The 18,293-nt window shown below is 36.3% G+C and overlaps 2 protein-coding genes across 5 annotated transcripts in view; both read right to left on the bottom strand.

Annotated features, from left to right (window-relative positions):
• LOC131144985 (PH, RCC1 and FYVE domains-containing protein 1-like) overlaps window positions 1–1,941 on the bottom strand; it is a 36,413-nt gene extending 34,472 nt beyond the window's left edge. The window contains exons 1-2 of the mRNA XM_058093992.1: window positions 1,030–1,941; window positions 255–341 (exon numbers count right to left, since the gene is read on the bottom strand). Coding sequence (XP_057949975.1) covers window positions 255–341; window positions 1,030–1,077 — 135 coding nt within the window. The 5' untranslated portion in view covers window positions 1,078–1,941. The remainder of the gene's footprint in view (window positions 1–254; window positions 342–1,029) is intronic.
• Window positions 1,942–3,777: 1,836 nt separating this feature from the next.
• Window positions 3,778–18,293, bottom strand: LOC131144988 (HVA22-like protein a). 4 transcript variants are annotated; one of them, XM_058093997.1, is made up of 6 exons: window positions 17,903–18,293; window positions 17,775–17,801; window positions 17,205–17,327; window positions 8,954–9,197; window positions 4,311–4,404; window positions 3,778–4,023 (listed from the first exon to the last, which is right to left on the bottom strand). In XM_058093997.1, exons 1-5 carry the CDS (start codon window positions 17,962–17,964, stop codon window positions 4,345–4,347), a joined length of 516 nt encoding a protein of 171 aa, XP_057949980.1. In that variant the 5' UTR covers window positions 17,965–18,293; the 3' UTR covers window positions 3,778–4,023; window positions 4,311–4,344. The 4 variants fall into 4 exon arrangements, with proteins under 4 accessions (XP_057949980.1, XP_057949979.1, XP_057949982.1 ...); XM_058093996.1 differs by having other exon boundaries at window positions 3,778–4,018; XM_058093999.1 differs by lacking the exon at window positions 17,205–17,327 and having other exon boundaries at window positions 3,778–4,018.

Genomic DNA, 18,293 nt, shown 5'->3' with positions numbered 1-18,293 from the left:
TTGCTTATTTCAAAGTTTGATTGTCTAGTGTGATCTACAAATTTTAATGCTTCGGGATTTTCTTTTCTTTAACAGGAAACAGAAATATTAATTTGAAATCCTCTGTTTGTATGATAAAATGAGTAGACTACACAACCTATATAGAAAAAAAGTATCATGGAAACAGTTTGATTTTCACCATTAGAAGGAATTGCAGTTGAGAAGGTAAGAAATAAAATGTTGAAGTTCTTTTCTTTAAGCACACGGCAACCTACATTAGAAAGTCGAAATGGGCAGAACTTGGGCTTCCCCCTGCGTCCATACTTCAGCAAATATGCACCTTTCTTAAGTGCTGTAATGGCCTGCAAAATAAAACAAGGACAGTGACGATCTGTAGATGTGATCTACCAGCGTATATAAATAAGCATAATCTAACAACAGCGAGTCATATCAAGTGCATAACATTTCCCAGTCCAGCACCATTGGTGCATCAAAATATAGCAACAGAAGGGGAAACAATAGCAATGAGAATTAATAGATGTGTTTGGAATTTCAAAAAAAAATGCAAGAAGGAAGCAAAAATAAATAAATAAATAAAATTAAATTAAACTAAGAAACAAAGGAACTCAATAATTAAAAGCAACGATTGGGTTTATTTCAGAGACCATGTGAACAATATTAGGAAAGAATGCAGCATCATCTGGTCTCATGCATGAACTACAGAAAAATACAATGGAGTGTAGATATTTCACACAGAACACAAGTATTGACATATAAAGGCAGCTACTCAGAGAACAATGCATTGAGACAAGAAAATATTTGGATTTCAGCCTTCAGGTACTCAAGGATGGGAATATCACTCAGCAATTTCTGCAAACTAGAAAAACTACTTACTTAGTTGCTTTTGTTTTTTTTGTTTTAATAAAAAAACACCAACAATGTGCTTCGTGTTAACATCAAGATTAAAGCTAAACAGGGTATCATTTAATGTCATAGAATTATAGGTACTCGTAAACCAAAACACAGCGTAAGGGCAGCAGAGCAAATAACCTGCTCGATATCCCTCTCGGGCACACCGGTTTTCTGCAAATCAGCCATTCAAGTATCAATAGCATGTGCTGCCCAACAGTAGAGCCAAAACCCATTTGAACAACCCAAAATATATTTAAATCCAAAGGCCGGGCTCCAACTTCGCTCCATAAAAGAACTTGTCAACACTTCTGAACTAGATTGCCAAAAAATCCAAACTCTCCGTTCAACCCATTCCGATAAGAAAACTAATATCTAAATTTCCACCTCAAGAACTCCGTTCAAAAGCCCTAAAAATCCAAAGTAATACAAGCAAAAACCTACCGTCACGCACACAGCCTCCGCTAATCAACGCTCAGCTCCAGAACAGCTAAAACAACTTCTCCAGATTCCCAAAAACCCTAGAAATTCAAACACTCCCGCATACCCCGAAAATTCGCGAATTCGCGAGCCCGAAAGCATCGAAGCATCATTGTACGTCCAAACAGCAACGAAATAAGACATTGCATTACCTACACTGCGAGAATAGCTCACGAATCCGCCAATACTCGCCACTCAGAACGATTCTGAGGTCGTTAAGCCGCGATTCGATACAGGGAGATGCGAGCATATTCGATAAATGCTTTGAAGATGAACGAATAAAATTGCGTGCGCCTTCACCTGCACTCCTCGATTCCCCCTCTCCCTCCCTCCCTCTCTCTCTCTCTCTCTCTCTCTCGTCTCCCTCCCTCCCTTTCTGGCGAGTCGGTGACCTCCTCTCTCTCTCTCTCTCTCTCTCTCTCTCTCTAGTTTCTCTCTCTACAGTTTAACTGTCATTCTCGATTTCGTTTCGTCCCGTTAAGGCCACGTAGGCAGGGAATCTGGGAATGACGGGGGAATTGTTGATTTGTCCTTTCAGGAGTTTTTTGGCTGACAAATAAAGCCAAAGCCAAAATGTGGATTTCCCCTTTCCCTCCCCCCCGCCCCGATTTGTCCCTTCTCTTTCTCGGTACTTGGATTTGTTTGGCGGGAAACGGCGTCGGTTTTAGTTGACTCCAACTCCATTCCAATATTCAGGAAGCCCTGGGCCGGGTCCGCCGGGGCCCATTTTCACTTTTTTGGGTATCCAGTGAAACCGACAGCCCAACATCTTTGAAAATAGCCGGATTGTGACCCATGGGGCCTAGAGATAGTGAAAAGGGTGTAGGAGGAATTGTGTAATTTAATGCTCCCCACTGCAGTGGCCTGCACCCTTCAAATCGAGGGGGACGGGGGTCTGCCCATTTTGGTTCGGCTCATTGGCGACTAATTTGGTAAGGTTGCTAGACTAGATAGGCCATAAGATTATATAGGGCAAAAGGTGTTCTTAAATATAAAAACGACTAAGGTTTGTCAAAAAAACACTAACCTTTCTTCAAATAACTTCTCTTTTTACAAAATACAAGAAATAATTTGTATTTTTTTAGCATATCTCAAGAGAGATCTTTAAAATTCTTGAAATCTTATGGGTCATGAACTTTTTTGAAACTTCAGGGGAGGTGATTATCTTTTCGTCAAACTTCAGGAGAGTTCAATGTCTTTTACCCTAATATATATCATTTATATGTATGCATAATATTATATATAATTATATTTTATAAAAAATGACACTGTTAAATCCATGTGAATATTATTACGATCTTGATTAAAATCACATATATCAGTCAATTAAGACGTAAAACAATCATTTATAAATATCTAAATAAATTTTGAATATTTAAAAAAAAAAAAAATTTTACTTAACATTTGAAGGTGGTGTAACACTAAGCTCCTATTGTATCTCTCTAGTCTATCCTAAATATTAGGTTCAAATCCAAGCATCAATTTTTCTAAAGAGGTTGAGTTAACCTGCTCTGACCCCCAATTTGGACTAGGAGTTGGCCAAGTCAACAACTAGGAAGAGATTCATCAAGCCAATTGGATGGCCAATTTCGATTGAACTTGATTAGACCAATTTGAATATGAATCCCACAACAAATTATATTTTTTCGCTTGTAACAACAAATGGACAGCAAATACTCTGAAGAAATAACTCCTTATGAGTTGCTTATTCATTCTAAAGCTGATGCTTGGCATTAACATATATGTTGTCTCATGACTGACTTTAAAAGTGTTGTTTATTTCATCTTGTAGAGTTCATAATTTTATGGTCAAAAAGGTAATAGTCGAGGTGAACCTCAAACTAATAAGAATTTTTTTTCCCTGACCAAACTTCCCAACATGTTTGAATTACAAAACAGGAATGGTTAGAATTAGGGTTCCCATCTTTTAGATTTCGTACACGAACTAATTCATACTCCTAGTCTAATTATGCAATTTCATCTGGATAATATTCCCAGATTCCCAGCTCCATTCCCATTCTCAAGGGATACCAAACACAGCCTAAAGTAGCTGAGTATCCAAACAGTGATTTTATTGCGGCGGGAAAACAAGCATCGGCCTGTTAGGCCATGTTTGGCCGCTCGCGCACTGCATGTACCTAAGAAACTATCACGTTTGTGCATCTTGCTAAATTAAAGTGTTTAGTGCAGCAATTGAAAAAGATTTCGGATATTATAATTAGTATATCATTTTTCAGTTCAAATGTAATAGTACTTTGCAATTGGCAAATAAAAATCATGCTTAAGGTAGAGTTTGAAAGCATGGACTTTGGCGCTTTGAAGTTCAGTTTGTGTGGACAAGGAAAAAAAAACTAAATACAGTTTTTGAATTCTAAATCCATACAAACCTAAATCTATATTATAATGTGGATAGAAAAGAAACTTGATACACTTTCTTGCATTATATTTTATGTAAATCTATATAAAACCAAATTTAAACCCCAAAATGCATGCTCACAAATGTTGTCAAAATCTCAAATTACAGCTTTTTTTTTTTTTTTTAATGACAACCTCGAACCATAACACTCGTAAATGGATTCATAACAGCAATTGCAAACCGCATCACCAACAATAATACCAAACAAGTCCTTTACTTCCCATTTTTGCAGCAACTGCACTGAGGAATGGAGCCAAAAATGGCCACAAAACTCAAAATTAGATGGCACAGATCCAGCAAAAATAAACATAATGGATTTTCTAGGTCAAAAAGCAAAGAAGAATGACCCCTATAACAATACTTCCATTAGTTTGTTCTTGAGGGGGAAAAAAATTCAACCCCCATTCAAGAAGCAAAGATAAGGGAAGCAAGTCAATATGTATTATGGTCGGATGCCAAAAATGTGAACTTAGATTAGCATTCTCCAATATATATATGTATTATGAAATCAAGAAAAGAAAGCGAACCCCGAGTCTCAACTATGCATAGAATTCTGGCTCATTATCTATAATGCTCATCATATTGCATGTTCTCCCTCCTCATTGCTCTTGCCATTTCAGCCTGCAAATTTACACACTGATTTGGTCATGAAGAATTACAAGAAAACTGATGCAGCAAATTTTATGATGACTGATGAAGGAAAAAAAAGCAACAGCTAATTTAGGTTAGTGAATTGCAAGTGTTACCAAGGAACATAAAGAATGACATTATAAAACCAATTTTAGGAAGGATTTATTGTCTGTAGAACTATTCTCACATTGTATGCAGTAGTTGAGCTTGAATATGATGATTTTGACTAAATGATGAAAATTTCCAGAAAAAAAAATGTTAATATTAACAATTGCCTTTGGGCAGTGTTAGCATGACCCTTCTAAAAAAAGGCAGGAGTACATAAACAGCAGTGACACTAGTGGAATCAACAGTTTCTTCCAATGCAATAATAAAATTAGAATTTTACCAAGTATATACTAAAGAAAAAAAATATGGACACAATGCACACGTCTCCCATGACATTGGGGTCTGGGGAGGGAATGATGCATCCAACCTTGCTCCCACACTTGGAGAGGTTATTGCATGTAATTAAATTCAGGATAACAAGAAAGAAATGGGAGCTAAAAGATTATATCACAGCAAATAGAAAGAAACTTCAGTTCCCACCAAATAGTTTGCAGCTTATTCAAATAAACAAGAGATGTATTTGAACGAGTTATGTTGACAACACAACAGAGTTCAGGCGATTGGAATGCTAAACTGTAAATAGCAATATGCCCATCTCTAAATTGAACTCTGTTGAAATTAGGAACAATGTTTTCAGGTAGTCCAAACCAGGTAAGTGAGGCCTAAGAAACAGAAGCGACAGGCCAAAGTCCCATTAGCAGGAGAGCCTCATCTTTCCCCACTCTAGCACACTTGACAATTACGTGATGTAGGACAAGAAGCAGGTATTTGGATGGATCATTTCGACCTAATTTGGAGGTCTGTGTTGAAGAACAGGGACAATAGTTTATTGGAACCTAACCCCAAATGTGCTTACTTTGTAGTAACCCGACCCAAGAAATAAATAAATAAATAAATAAAAGAGAGGGATGGAAAATTCAGAAACAGGAACAGCATGGCCTCGACGAGTGCCTTTCTAGGGATCGTCGGCGAAGTTCAGGTCCTCGTCGACGAAGAGATACCGAGAGTCCGGAATAATTTCGGGCTTCAGGTTCCTTGACAAAGCCTTGTGGTCGTTGACGAACGACCTTCCGCGGCTCGTCGACAAATGCTCCACTTCATCGACGAGGGCAGCCGGGTCAAAGACTTAAAGGAGAAGAAACATAAGATATTTTGAAAATAAATATCTTTTCTCTCTTTCTCTCTCTCTAACCTATGAACTATACTCTCTCTTTCCTCGATTTTCTCGCCGATCGTCGCCAAATTCAACGATCATAAGTCATCACTAAGATCTAGGAATATTTCTCTACAAGTCTAGCGGAGTGGATTTTTGATCTCGGCATTTCGGGCCCCACTCCAAAAAGTTAGGGTTTCAGCCTTTTGGAGCGTTTTTTAGAAAAATAGGTAAGGGGATTATATTATATCAGCTAATCTTGCGGATTTTACCGATTTAAAATGTTGAAAATGTTTATATGTGTAAAATTACGGCTTTTCTAGGGTTTCCGAGCCTAAGGTTTGGTTAATCGACTTTATTTTCAAAACCAACTGATTAAATTCAAATATGATATTTTTAGATTAAAGTACTCGACTTTCCGAACGTTTTCATCGGTTGGGAATTTAAGATTTGAAATCATAGGGGTATTTTACAACAAACCAAAGGCGGTAGGGTTGATTATCTCCAGTTTTCCTGTATTTAGTTATATATCTATATTTTAGTAAAATAACAACTTGAAGATACTCATACCCCTATTTTCAGTACAGTATTTATTCTCTCAAGAAGTTGTGTATTTTTGAATTACCTAATGAAAAATTGTGTGGCATAAGTACAGTTTTTAATTGGCATAAATGAGCAAGTTTTGTGTAATACTAATATGATATGATGGTTATATGTTGAGATATGATACAGCGGCTATATGCCGATATGTAATATGACGGCTAGATGCCGAGTTTATGATATGCCGATTTTTACTGAGACAGTTTATGACATATATGATATGCCGGTTTTTACCGAGACAATATACAACAGATATTTTTACAAAACTACGAACAGCTATTGTTTTATGTAATTTCATGAAAATCAATTATAATTTCAATTTTATATGATGTAAATTTCCATATATGACTATATAACCCTATTGATATGATGTTATGTTATGAGCACGGTACCGTAGCTATATATATTGTAGGGGTGTAACCACATGTCTTAGATAGAGTGTGGATATGGGAAAGGCGATTGGTGGCCTGGGTAAAGTACTCCTTGATGTAGAAATTTCAGAGCTCCATCCGATGCAGTAATTCTGAGTGACGCTGCCTTCAGGTATAGGGTAGGCACCATCATACTACTTTATGTTTGACTTAGCTATAGTCGGTCGGCTATATGCTAGTTCCAGCCTCCAAGCCGCACAACCCGTCATGGGGGAAAGCATGTTGTATGTTATGTTTAGCGTGACAACGCTAAGTCAGCAATACAGGTTGTATCTTCTAGGCATATATGGACATATTTACTATAGAAAGGACTATATTGAGCCAATAGTATGTATTTTCAGATATACAATTCAGTATAGTTTTAAAATGCCAGTTAAATGATTTAAAAGTTAGCAGTAATATGTACACACGAAATCTCATGTTAACCACACACTGATGATAATATAATCCGTCTTACTGAGAGGTGTCTCACTCTATCATACAATTCATGTTTCAGGTCCTTCGAGGGATCGAGTTTAGCGTACCACCGAGCTGGATTTTGATCGTTGTTTGTTTTGTCAAAGTCGGTGAGTCATAGACAGTAGCTATGTTCCTTTTGGGGGTTGTAATAGCAGAGTATGGATGTAGTATGTATGTATGTATGTATGTTGGGAAATAGTTAGAAACTCCGGTAAGTTTTAGAGGATATATGTTTTTTTCGCTGTGTATGTTTATACAGATTAGTATGGAACACCCGTTCCTCTTATTTGGGCGGGTTGCATATGTATGGTATTAGAGAAATGTATGTTATGTATGTTTAGTAGCACTCCGGCCCCTCCTAGAGGGTCGAGGCGTTACATACTTAGTTTAATTATTTGTGGTTAGTTTGCTTTTATTAGGATTATGTAGAGGGCTTGTTTGTAATAATTGTGTATTTTAGGGGCATGTTTGTAATTGAATGTTGTTAGGAATACATGAGTAATTTCATGTGTTTAGAGGCTTTCTTATAAATAGTAAGTTAAAGTCATGTTGGGGGCAGTTGTTGATGAATTTGAATTTGAGATGACCATGAGTTTCCCCCTTGTATCTTGTCTCTCCTCTCTTCCCCTTCCTCTCTTTAACTTCTTCTAATCTCTCCCATGGCAGCAGATCCTCGATGCTGCCCCTGCATCATTATGCATCTTACATGACTTATGCTTTCTATCAGGAAAACTTAATGAAGACATGATTGATTAGTAATGCAAAAGCATCACATGAGGCTAGAGGAGAGACAGCTAATTGATCGGCACAGGCCATTTAAATGATCCAATGACGAACTTGCATTGCAAAGTCAACATATCTTCTGAACCTCTTTGCTCTAACCATCTACAAGTCCATGCTTATGCCCATTCTAATCTTGTAATGAAGAAATAATAAATTATGGTTCCAATTCTAAAGATTTTGACCATGAGGAATCATAAGTACTATTAGGGCTTTCACATTATGAATTCATTCTCATGTTGAATATGCTTTTTATTTTGGAAATAAACTTAATATCTGGGATACTACTCTTTAGCAAATTGACTGTTATCGCAGAAACCCTTGGCTCAATGAGACGTATGAGCAATCATTGTGAGGACATGACCCTGACATCTAGATCAAATGCAAAGGCAAAGTCCTGCCACTGTTAGTCCAAGAAAAAGCAACATCATTCTCTAAAACAGAAGGCAAGCGCCATTGGCACTATCTTCTTGAATTCTTCAGAGTAATGTGTTGCTCTACATAGACCTTTGATTATTCTTTTTCATATTTTATTAACCAGAAAGTTCAGTTGCATTCCACTTGTAAAAATCTTATTGCATGTTTGGTACATAGGATTCATAGGAATGGAATAGAATAGGGAGGAAAGGAAACAAATTTTTTTTCACTTGATTTCTTCTTTCTTTCAATTCAAATTTTCATGCCCTTCCGCTCCTACTCCATTCCATTCTGTAAAACAAACATGACATTAGTTTAGGAGGCTTAGGAGGCGTATAGATATGATACAAAGATAACTATCCTATGGTTGTGGCAAACAAAGGTTTGTGTAGGAGACGGACAATTGCAAGAGGCAAAAAAGGCCCAGTTTTCCCTAATACACTCTGGTTTCTGTGCACGTTGCAAAATTTTATTTAAAAGAAATGAATACAGATAAGGACTTATAAAGCTTCAATAATAGACAGCAAAAAAACATGTTTTCTCTTCTAGAAATGAAAAAAAGAAAATACGAAGTGATGGAGACTGGGCATACATTCTTTATAAGCCTTTCAAATGCTTCTGTCCCATGCATTTTCATATATTTCTCAGCAGCAGTCATTAAGTCATCTTGCTTGTGAAAGAGACCCCTGTTCATTGGGAAATGCCAGATTGTAGCAGTTTGTGCATTCCAGTAGAAAGGTCTAATGAAGTGCTCATAGACATATGGTGCCCCGTTGAAGCATGGTAGGACCAACCAGCATACAGCAATCAGCTTGGCATAAGACCAAAAGGGCAACCTGAAATTAAGAAGACATACTAATATGTAGATAATATACACATGTCAGCATGCATGCATGATGTATGCACACACCAAAAGGGTAGACAATTTGCTCAAACAGGAGGCTTAATATCACAAATATTCTGCTTATCAATCATCAAGTTTTCATCTGTCATTTCTGCTTGCCTTTTTTTTTTAAAATTTCTGAGGGAGGAGAGGACACTTGTATGATTTCCAGCAAATAAAAAAACAAGAAACTTTCCTCCCAATCTGAGACGTTCCCTTTATAAAAACAATTCTCACACTTCACCAAGCCATATAAAAGGAAAAAAAATTTCACAAAATTTACTTCAACGAATTTTTTATAAGAATGTCAACACCATAGTGGAGCATCCTATAGAAAAAAATAAAAAAATAAAAAAAATAAATTATCCCTTCATGTTTTCATTGCATTTTCATGCACAAAGGTAGAGCAATGTGGGAAAAGCAGGGGGGGAAATAAACTAAGTTCCACATGGATTTCATACCCTTTTGTAAGAGAGCCTAAATTACAAGAAATTACAAATAAACCCTAAAAGACACGTCTAGCTATTACAAACAAACCCCCAAATACACATAATCCTACTACTAATCTATACTATATATAAAAAGACATCCATACTTCTTACAAAATACAAGGAAAAGGTGTGTGTTTTCACATTGGGGTGCCTTCTTAAAAATATTTTTTTATGAAAAAACTGAACAACCAAATGATGTGTGATGTGTCACATTTCAGAAAAGATACCTCTCTCTAAAAGGTATCTATTCCAATAGGTGTTTTTGAAGAGTTATCTCCTTCTATAATAGATACCCTATTCATAATATGTGTGTTTTGAGACATGTCTTCTTTCACAGCAGGGTAACTCTATCTCTATACAAAAAAATAATGTTCATATGTTTATGCCTTCTTAAATATTTATGTTTATTAAAATTAAAATGAAAAAAATTAAACAACCAAATGATATGTGGCATTTCGTAAAAGATACCTATTCACTCTCTAAAAGGTATCTATATCAATAGGTGTCTTTTAAGAGCTATCTCCTTCTATAAGAGATACCTATTCATAATATATATATCTTTCTAAGACATGTCTCCTTTCATGAAAGAGTGTCTCTATCTCTATACAAGGAGAAAATGTCTATATGTATATGTTTTCTTAAAAAATTATTTTTATTAAAATTAAAAAGTTAAACAATCAAATGAGGTGTTGCATTTATAAAAGAAACCTATTCACTCTCTAAAGGGTATCAATTCCAATAGGTGTCTTTTAAGTGTTATCTCCTTCTATAATAGATATCCTGTTCATAATATGTCTTTTAAGACGCGTATCCTTTCACGAAAGGGTGTCTCTATCTCTATACAAGGAGATAATGTTTGTGTTCACTACAAAAGAAGAAAATAATAACACCATCTCTCTTTTCTTCTTCCTCTATTTTAGAGAAGCCCCAAAACTTCTCCAAATTACCCTTATTTTAATCTTACAATTTTATCCTTACTCTCCAAAAGTCACCTATTCCAGTATGTATCTTTTAAGAGTTATTTCCTCTATAAAAGAGATGCTTGTTCACTCTCTAAAAGGTACCTATTCCAATATGTGTCTTTTAAGAGTTATCTCCTTCCATAAGAGATATCCAAATCATAATAATGTCTTTTAAGAGATGTCTCTTTTATGAGAGGCTTTCTCTCTCTCTCTCTCTCTCTCTCTCTATATATATATATATATATATATTGTTCATTTGAATGAGTGATGATAAAGGATGCTAATTATTAATCACCTTCCCTATGAACAAAGGACTCCTGAATCTATACTTTAGTTCTAGACCCGTTTTCTTTGTCTTTCTTAAAAAGGTTGTCTCTATTTTTCCTTTAAAACAAGGTAGAGCTTCATCATTTTCTTTTCTAGCCCATTTCTGTTGGAACGCCTTGGGCATGTAGCAACAATTATGTTTGGAATGGACCTTACAATTGACCTAAGATAGAAATACTCACTTCCATGTTAATATATTTACATTTTGTGTCCAATTGTTCCCTTATGCTGAAGCAAAAGCAAATTCAATACTTGGACTTCGTAAATGGAATTTTTATGGCACTTCATTCATACTAAATGTATGCATTATTAATTGGGCATAACTGAATAGTTATCAACATGTAAAAAGTGGAGTTGCTTTCTCTAATATATGTTTGATCAAAATGATCTGTACGTACACAAATTTGCACATTTATATTTACATTTTTGTTTATTGTCTCTTGCCTTTTAATTTTAAAAACTCTTTTTGTTTTGTTATACACATGAAGGAGAAAATAATCCTGTAAATAAGCAAATACGGGCAGTTACTTGGTGTAGCAATTATTTGAATCTCCTTGATTGCATGCATGGGGGAATATGGAAGGAAGACTTGGCTGTTGGCTGGATAGGTGCCTACTCTTTGGGGGAGTTATTATTGTCCAAACCTGCTCCAGTATCAAAAGAGTTCTAAAAAAATAAAGCAAATTAACAATTTACATCCAACCGTGTCATCAATGTATTAGTTTAAAAAATTCTCATGTGCAACACACACACAGCTTTACTAGTACTAGTGTGTGTGTAGTTTTTATACTTTAACAGAAAAGTTCCCCTCTCTCTTCCTCTTTTTCTTCCTTCCTTTACTTTAGAGAAGTTCCAAAACTACTCAAAATTATCCAAAATTTTATCTTTGCTATCTAAAATGTACCTACTTCAATAAGTGATCTTCAATTAAGAGTTATATCATTCCTCTAGGGGTGATCAGTTCTCTGTTCAGTTTTTGACAAAACCGATAACTGAACCAAACTAATCAGTTCTTAAATTATTCAAACTGAAATTGAACGGCACACCAACAGTTTAATTTATCCGTAGACCGATCTTTTCCTGTTCAGTTCAGTTTCTTCCGGTTATTAATATAAAGTTTTAAACTTACTTAATTGGCCCAACTAAAGGTGGGCCAAAAGGAAGGCCAAAAATGTTTTCTGCCCAAAAGAAATGGGCTTTGATTGACATGACCCAGCAATTAAATAGATGAGCACGACCTACAACGATTTATACTTTAATACCCACAAGAAATGGGCTTTGATAAGTTGGCCCAACTCATCAATTAAATAGACAAGCCTGGCCCACTATGCTTGAACATAGGGAATGTATACAGTAAGTGGGGGAAGGGTCTTCCCTTCTTCCTCCAGGCCAATGTGGGACAATTGGTTCCCAACACCCAGTGTCAGCGGCCAACTCTTCGTTCCTCTCTCAACGCTCTCACTCTTCAATCACTTGTCCCACATCGAAAGAATGAACATTTTTTAAAGGGGGGGGGGGGAGAGGGTGCCTTGGCTTCTCTATAAATACAACTGAAGGTTTTTATATTCTTATGTTATCCAATTATTATATATTTACGATTGTTTTCATATTAATTGATTTTTCAGATTTTTCGATTCGATTTTCTTATAAAACCGAAACCAAAATCAAAAATTCAGTTTTTATAAAAGCCAAAATCGAAACCAAGGACCGAAACTGAAACACCAAACCGAATTGTCAAAGGGTTATGTTTCAGTCCAGTTTTCGGTAAATTTTGTCACACCTAATCATTCCATAAGATTTATATCCTTCCATTGGGGGGCACTTACTGAATGATATCTCTTCAACAGTTATACCCTACTTATTCACTCCCTAAAAGGTGCAACAAGAACAACAACAAGAAGCCTTAAATCCCACTAGTTGGGCTCAGCTAGATGAATCCTTTTTTGCCAATTTACCCAATCGAGAGCATTTTCCTTTACTAGATTAAGAGCTATTAAATCCTTCCTCACTACCTCGTTCCAAATTATTTCCGGCCTACCCCTACCTCTTTTCATGCCAGAAACAACAACTCATTCCTCCTCACAAGTATGCTACTAGGCCTACATTTCAAATGCCCAAACCATTTAAGCCGCCCCTCCCTTATCTTATATTCGACCGGTGCTATGCCTAGATTATTTTGCATATATGCTCGTTCCTTAATTTATCCTTTTAAGTTATACTACTCATCCACCTTTAACATTCACATTTTGGCAACTTTTACTTTTTGTACATGTTTATTAGTTGCATTGCTTTACAATTTACCAAGTGACTCATGTTTATATACACGTTTTCTTATTGTTTCCGCTTTATCAGTCGGCCCTTCACAACATGTGAAGTGTTAGGCCCATGTAAGTTCATGGACCTAGATCTTGTTCCTTTCCCACCAAATCCCTGCAGTTTAGAGTTAAATCCTTTGTTCATCACATCCATGAGTTGCAAATGTTAGGCAAAAACTTGTCAATACAAATTTGCTGCAAGTGTGCATCGCAAGGCCACGGAACTTAATTTGAAAGGTCATGCCATGGTTCACATTAGACCTAAATGCTACATTAGAAATTCCTGTAAAAAGCTTTATGCCCGTACGACCCTATCCCCACTCTTACAAAAGTTGGAACTAATGCAAATTCTCTTGATTTGCCTACTCATTTGACCACTAATCTAGCTTTTAATGTGGAAGATTGGACACCTTAAAAAGACACCTTTAAGCCTCCTACTTTGTCATCATGTACTTATGCAAGGGCATCAATTCCTCAATCTCCTTTCATTTCTTAACCACAGGACATAGTGGAGTCTATTCTAAATGATGAGTTTGTGACTTATCCTCAAAGTGATCTTCGGCTGCATTTATTAAGAGATCCTGTCACTTTGCATGCTATCTCGCTTATTCAAGATGCTTACAGTTACACTTTCCAAAGCTGAATTCCTTTTAGCCAAGGGAGTGTGATGGAGGACCACCTACATCAATTAGGCGGCCTATTCAGCATACTTAAGCATAGATTTAGGAAATTGTGCTTGTATTGGACTTTGCTTGTGTTGTGGAATTTCTCCTTCTTTTAAGGTTATGTATTATACGTTTTAATGTAGGTATAAGTACTTAGATTCCAAGTTGTATGAGAAACATGAAATTGGAATTTAAATTTCTAGACCAATTTTCCCTCTCTCTCATGTAGCCTCTCCCTTTCCTCTCTTTCTTCCTTTTCCGATTCTTTCCCTTCTCTATTTTGTTATAATACTGTCCTATATAAATTTGGTGTCAGAGCCAATTTGATTCAATTCCACAATCTTCCACCTCATACACCATGACTTTGCTCATCATTATCCCACAAGTTGAACCCTTTAATCCTTCTCCATAGCCAACGAAAAAATTCTCCTCTTGGATTTACAGTCTAGCTAGGATTGAAGCTCACTAGGAATCTATGTGTATGCTAGGGTAGTTGATCCTAACCTATCCAAATTTCTTTGGCCACTTCACCATCCAACTTCATAGAAGATGAACTAATAATATAACAACTTGTGGTGATTGCATCAACCCAAACACTCATATGCAACCTACACATGGTCTCATATTTGTAACCTTATCAAACAATGTTCATCCTCTCACCAGCCCCACCCTACTACGGAGTTCGATTTAGTGTAAAATGTATAACAATTTCCTCAAACTCGCGGAAATTCAAAAACTCATCCAACTTACACTCTAGACCATTACTTGACCTAAGACACTTCATTGACTTGCCCACTTGAATTTGAAGAACACTAGTGAATTTTCCTTTGTAAAGTAAACCCAAAGCTTCCTAGAGTACATGTCAACATAGTCTACAATGCCACTTCTCTTCTAGAAGGTTTTTTGAGTTTCACTCTAAATTGTTTACCACTTTACCCAAAATATAATACAAGAAAAAAACAACTCTACATTTCTTCAACCCTTTTTGGTGGAGTTCCATCATACGCCACTCACTTAAATGTCCTAGATGCATATGTCAAAACACAGTGCCATATATGTCGATATCCAATGAAGCAGCTACTACCACTACCCACAGTTGTACTATATAGTACCATACAAATTGTTATCAACTGATTTATCCTTTATGGCGACCGTAAAACCGTCTAACATTTAGAATTCCACCACTTGTAGTTGTTAAAAGTCCATGTAAAGCCTCCTCTAAGTGACAAAAAGAAAGTATATTCTTCTTCAATTTTGAATCATGTCTAATATTCTACAATGTTCCAACAATTATTGTTAAATATTCTAACTTTCACATTACTGACTTAGCCACATAACAATGATGATCACCCTAATAACTACTAACACATCAACGGTAATGAAAGGAGTAGCTCAAATCCATATCCCAAGTATCTAGAAAATAACTGTTACTTGAAGCAACGAGCCAAAAATCTTTATCTTGAACTATCTATTACCACACTCGCAGAGTTTGATGATTAGTCTTTTCTTGTATTCCTCTTTCTTCCAAAGGGAGCAATCTCACGCATAGTGCCCCTTTTGTTTGCATTTGAAGCATTCAACATTTTGGCCCTTGATTTAGAACGAAATCTGCCCTTTTGCCTACCATTACCCTTGCATCTACATCTCCTATCCTTGAACTTGGCAACCAAAGCTTCCTAGTTCATGATCCTCCTTGTTAAGTTCTCTTCTAGCTTCATTCAAGATCACTATAGCTTAGGGGTTGACTTTCTAAAAGCCATGTTGTAACCAAAGGTTCTAAAGAAGAAGGAGGAGAAAATAACAACATCAACACCCTATCTTCATTTTCAATTCTCACATCCACCTTAAGCAAATTGCTAAAAATTTGATTAAACTAATTCAGATATTGATTCAGATCTCCACCCTCATGCATATGAAGAAACATTTCTTCAAGAGCCGTTGTTGGTATTACTCTTCACCATATACATGCTCTCCAATTTTGCCCATAAACACTTTGTCATTTCTCTTTCATTGCCAACACAACAAAATCTTCTCTGTTTCCTCTCTCGTATGTAAACCTTCTATTGAACCAAATCAACCAATATATAAGTTACCCACATTTGCTCGAGGCTTTACTTTCCTTTCCCATTGAACTTGTCAAACCTTATCTTCACCTAACTCATACATGCTGCAGTCAATATGCAAACCCTAGAAAACCTTTGTAAGAAGTTGGTGCTCTAATACCAATTGATGTGAAACACACACTATAGTTATGCATATACTCACAAAAAATCAAAATAAAAACAGAAGAAAGCAATAAAACAAAGATATATATGGTTTGGTAGTGTGCCTACATCCACAAAGCTTATGCAATATATCATTAATGAAAAGAGTATTAGGGTTTCAACCCTAGGCAACAAGTATGTGTGTGTATAGCCGCTATAGCCCCTTGTGAAAACCCTAAAATGCCCTCATATAACAATACAATAACTCCAAGTACCACGCCTTGTCACCTTCGTCACAAAACCTCCCACCTATTATAGGCTTTAAGTGGATAACTTTTCTGTATATGAGACACAACTCAACACAAGCTTATGATGACATTTAAACAACAGCTCCAACAAGGATGTGACAAAATTGGGGGTTTTGAAAGCATCCAACACAAGTCGGGATTCAAGTTTTAGTTGGCAACTAGAAGGATAATTCATAACTAGTATACATCGGTCAATCACTTAAAAACCTCCCACCTATTACAGGCTCCAAGTGCATACCCTTTCTGTATATGAGGTACAACTCAACACAAGCTCATGATGACATTTAAACAACAGTTCCAGCCAGCAAGTGCAGTTACAAAATTGAGGTTCTGAAAGCATCCAACACAATTAGGATTTCAGGTTTTAGTTGGCAACTAGAAGGATAATTCATAACCAGTATACATCAGTGAATCACTTAATCTGAGAGTAAGAAGAGCAATGAAAGTGAAGAGGGCATAATTCCAATTCCACACAGAACAGTTTATGGATTTCTAGGAATTTGGGGAAATAGACATAGGAAGGGTAGTTTCAACTTTGAGGCATTCCATTAGAAAAAAGAAATCAGATTTAAGTTTGGGCATTCTATTACAATGCTACTAACTTCACCCAGAACATGAACAATCTCTGACAACTAAAACCTTAATCATATGGCCAGAGTGAGTTTTAAACTGCAAAACGCAAGCTTACACTTCTAGGACTCTGCCAAGAGTGAGATTAAAGAGGGTGATCAAAGAATAGAGAACCCAGTATCTAAGCCATTTTTCACCATCAGCAAAAGACCTACTCTCTATAGCCCTGATTGAAGCATACCTGTCAATAACACCCAAACCACAAAACCACTCTTAAGTTTCAATCCTTCAAAATTTTTCCACCCAAAACAACAGAAACTTCACGAGCAACAATTCAAACCATATTGCCTAAAACTCAAAGTTTCTTAATTTTTTGGACAAAAGACACTAACCTTCATGAGGTTTGGCAAAAAGACAATAACTTTTCTTGATGTTTTAAAAATTACAGACACTTCCCCTTAGCTGGTTTTAAAAATCTCAGGGACCTCCCTTGAGATTTATCAAAAAATACAAACCCCTCCCATTGTACTTTACAAAAGAGATAAATTTTTTTAGGAGACCTCTGTGTCTTTTTAGCAAACGGGCTCCGTAATATTTTTAAAACCTCAATCTTTCTTTTTGTCAAACCTTGTCTTTTGCCCTAATTTTTTTCTAGAAAAAAGAGAAAAAAGAAAAACCCAATACTTACATAGGGTAAACAAGAGCAACTGCAGGCCTGCAGAACAGACACAAGATCCCTGGTTAGAAACAACAAAACACACACAATGTGAAAGCATGTTATCCCCTTTAGACTTTAATGCAGCAAAACCCACATACCCAGAAAGAGCATCGAAGCCTTTAGTAACCACTGCGAGGAAATTCTCGGATCCACGCCCCATATCTTGCTTCTTGTTCGTAATTTTATCAACTTCAAATGTGTCTTCTGCACTGGAATTTTCAGAGCAACGGTAAGGACCGAAAGAACTGAAGAATAAAGAGAAATGTTTGTCCAGACTTCATGACACCACCCACTTCGCAGCAAAATGCTGCAACAAAAGCTAAAAAAGGAAGAAGATAAAATCGTGAAGGGCATTGAGATAACGAAAGAGATAGCGAAGGAAAGAATCTGGACTGGCAAGGCTGCGAAATTTTTGAACTGTGAGTACCCTACGGAAGCGGGCAATACTTCTTTAATTTTTTTTAAATCGTTTCTCCTTCTCCAAGGGCA

Source organism: Malania oleifera, chromosome 12 (assembly GCF_029873635.1).
Source record: "Malania oleifera isolate guangnan ecotype guangnan chromosome 12, ASM2987363v1, whole genome shotgun sequence".
NCBI classification, from domain to species: Eukaryota; Viridiplantae; Streptophyta; class Magnoliopsida; order Santalales; family Ximeniaceae; genus Malania; species Malania oleifera.
Note: the sequence above shows the minus strand (reverse complement) of the source record. Positions and strands in the feature narration are given on the sequence as shown.

Coding starts and splice junctions, on each gene's coding strand:
- LOC131144988 (XM_058093997.1), bottom strand. CDS start 17,964: ATGGGGCGTGGATCCGAGAATTTCCTCGCAGTGGTTACTAAAGGCTTC. Junction 17,328..17,774: donor GTTGCTCTTGTTTACCCTAT/GTAAGTATTGGG, acceptor TGTTATTGACAG/GTATGCTTCAATCAGGGCTA. Junction 9,198..17,204: donor CTTGGCAGAGTCCTAGAAGT/GTAAGCTTGCGT, acceptor TCTTAATTTCAG/GTTGCCCTTTTGGTCTTATG.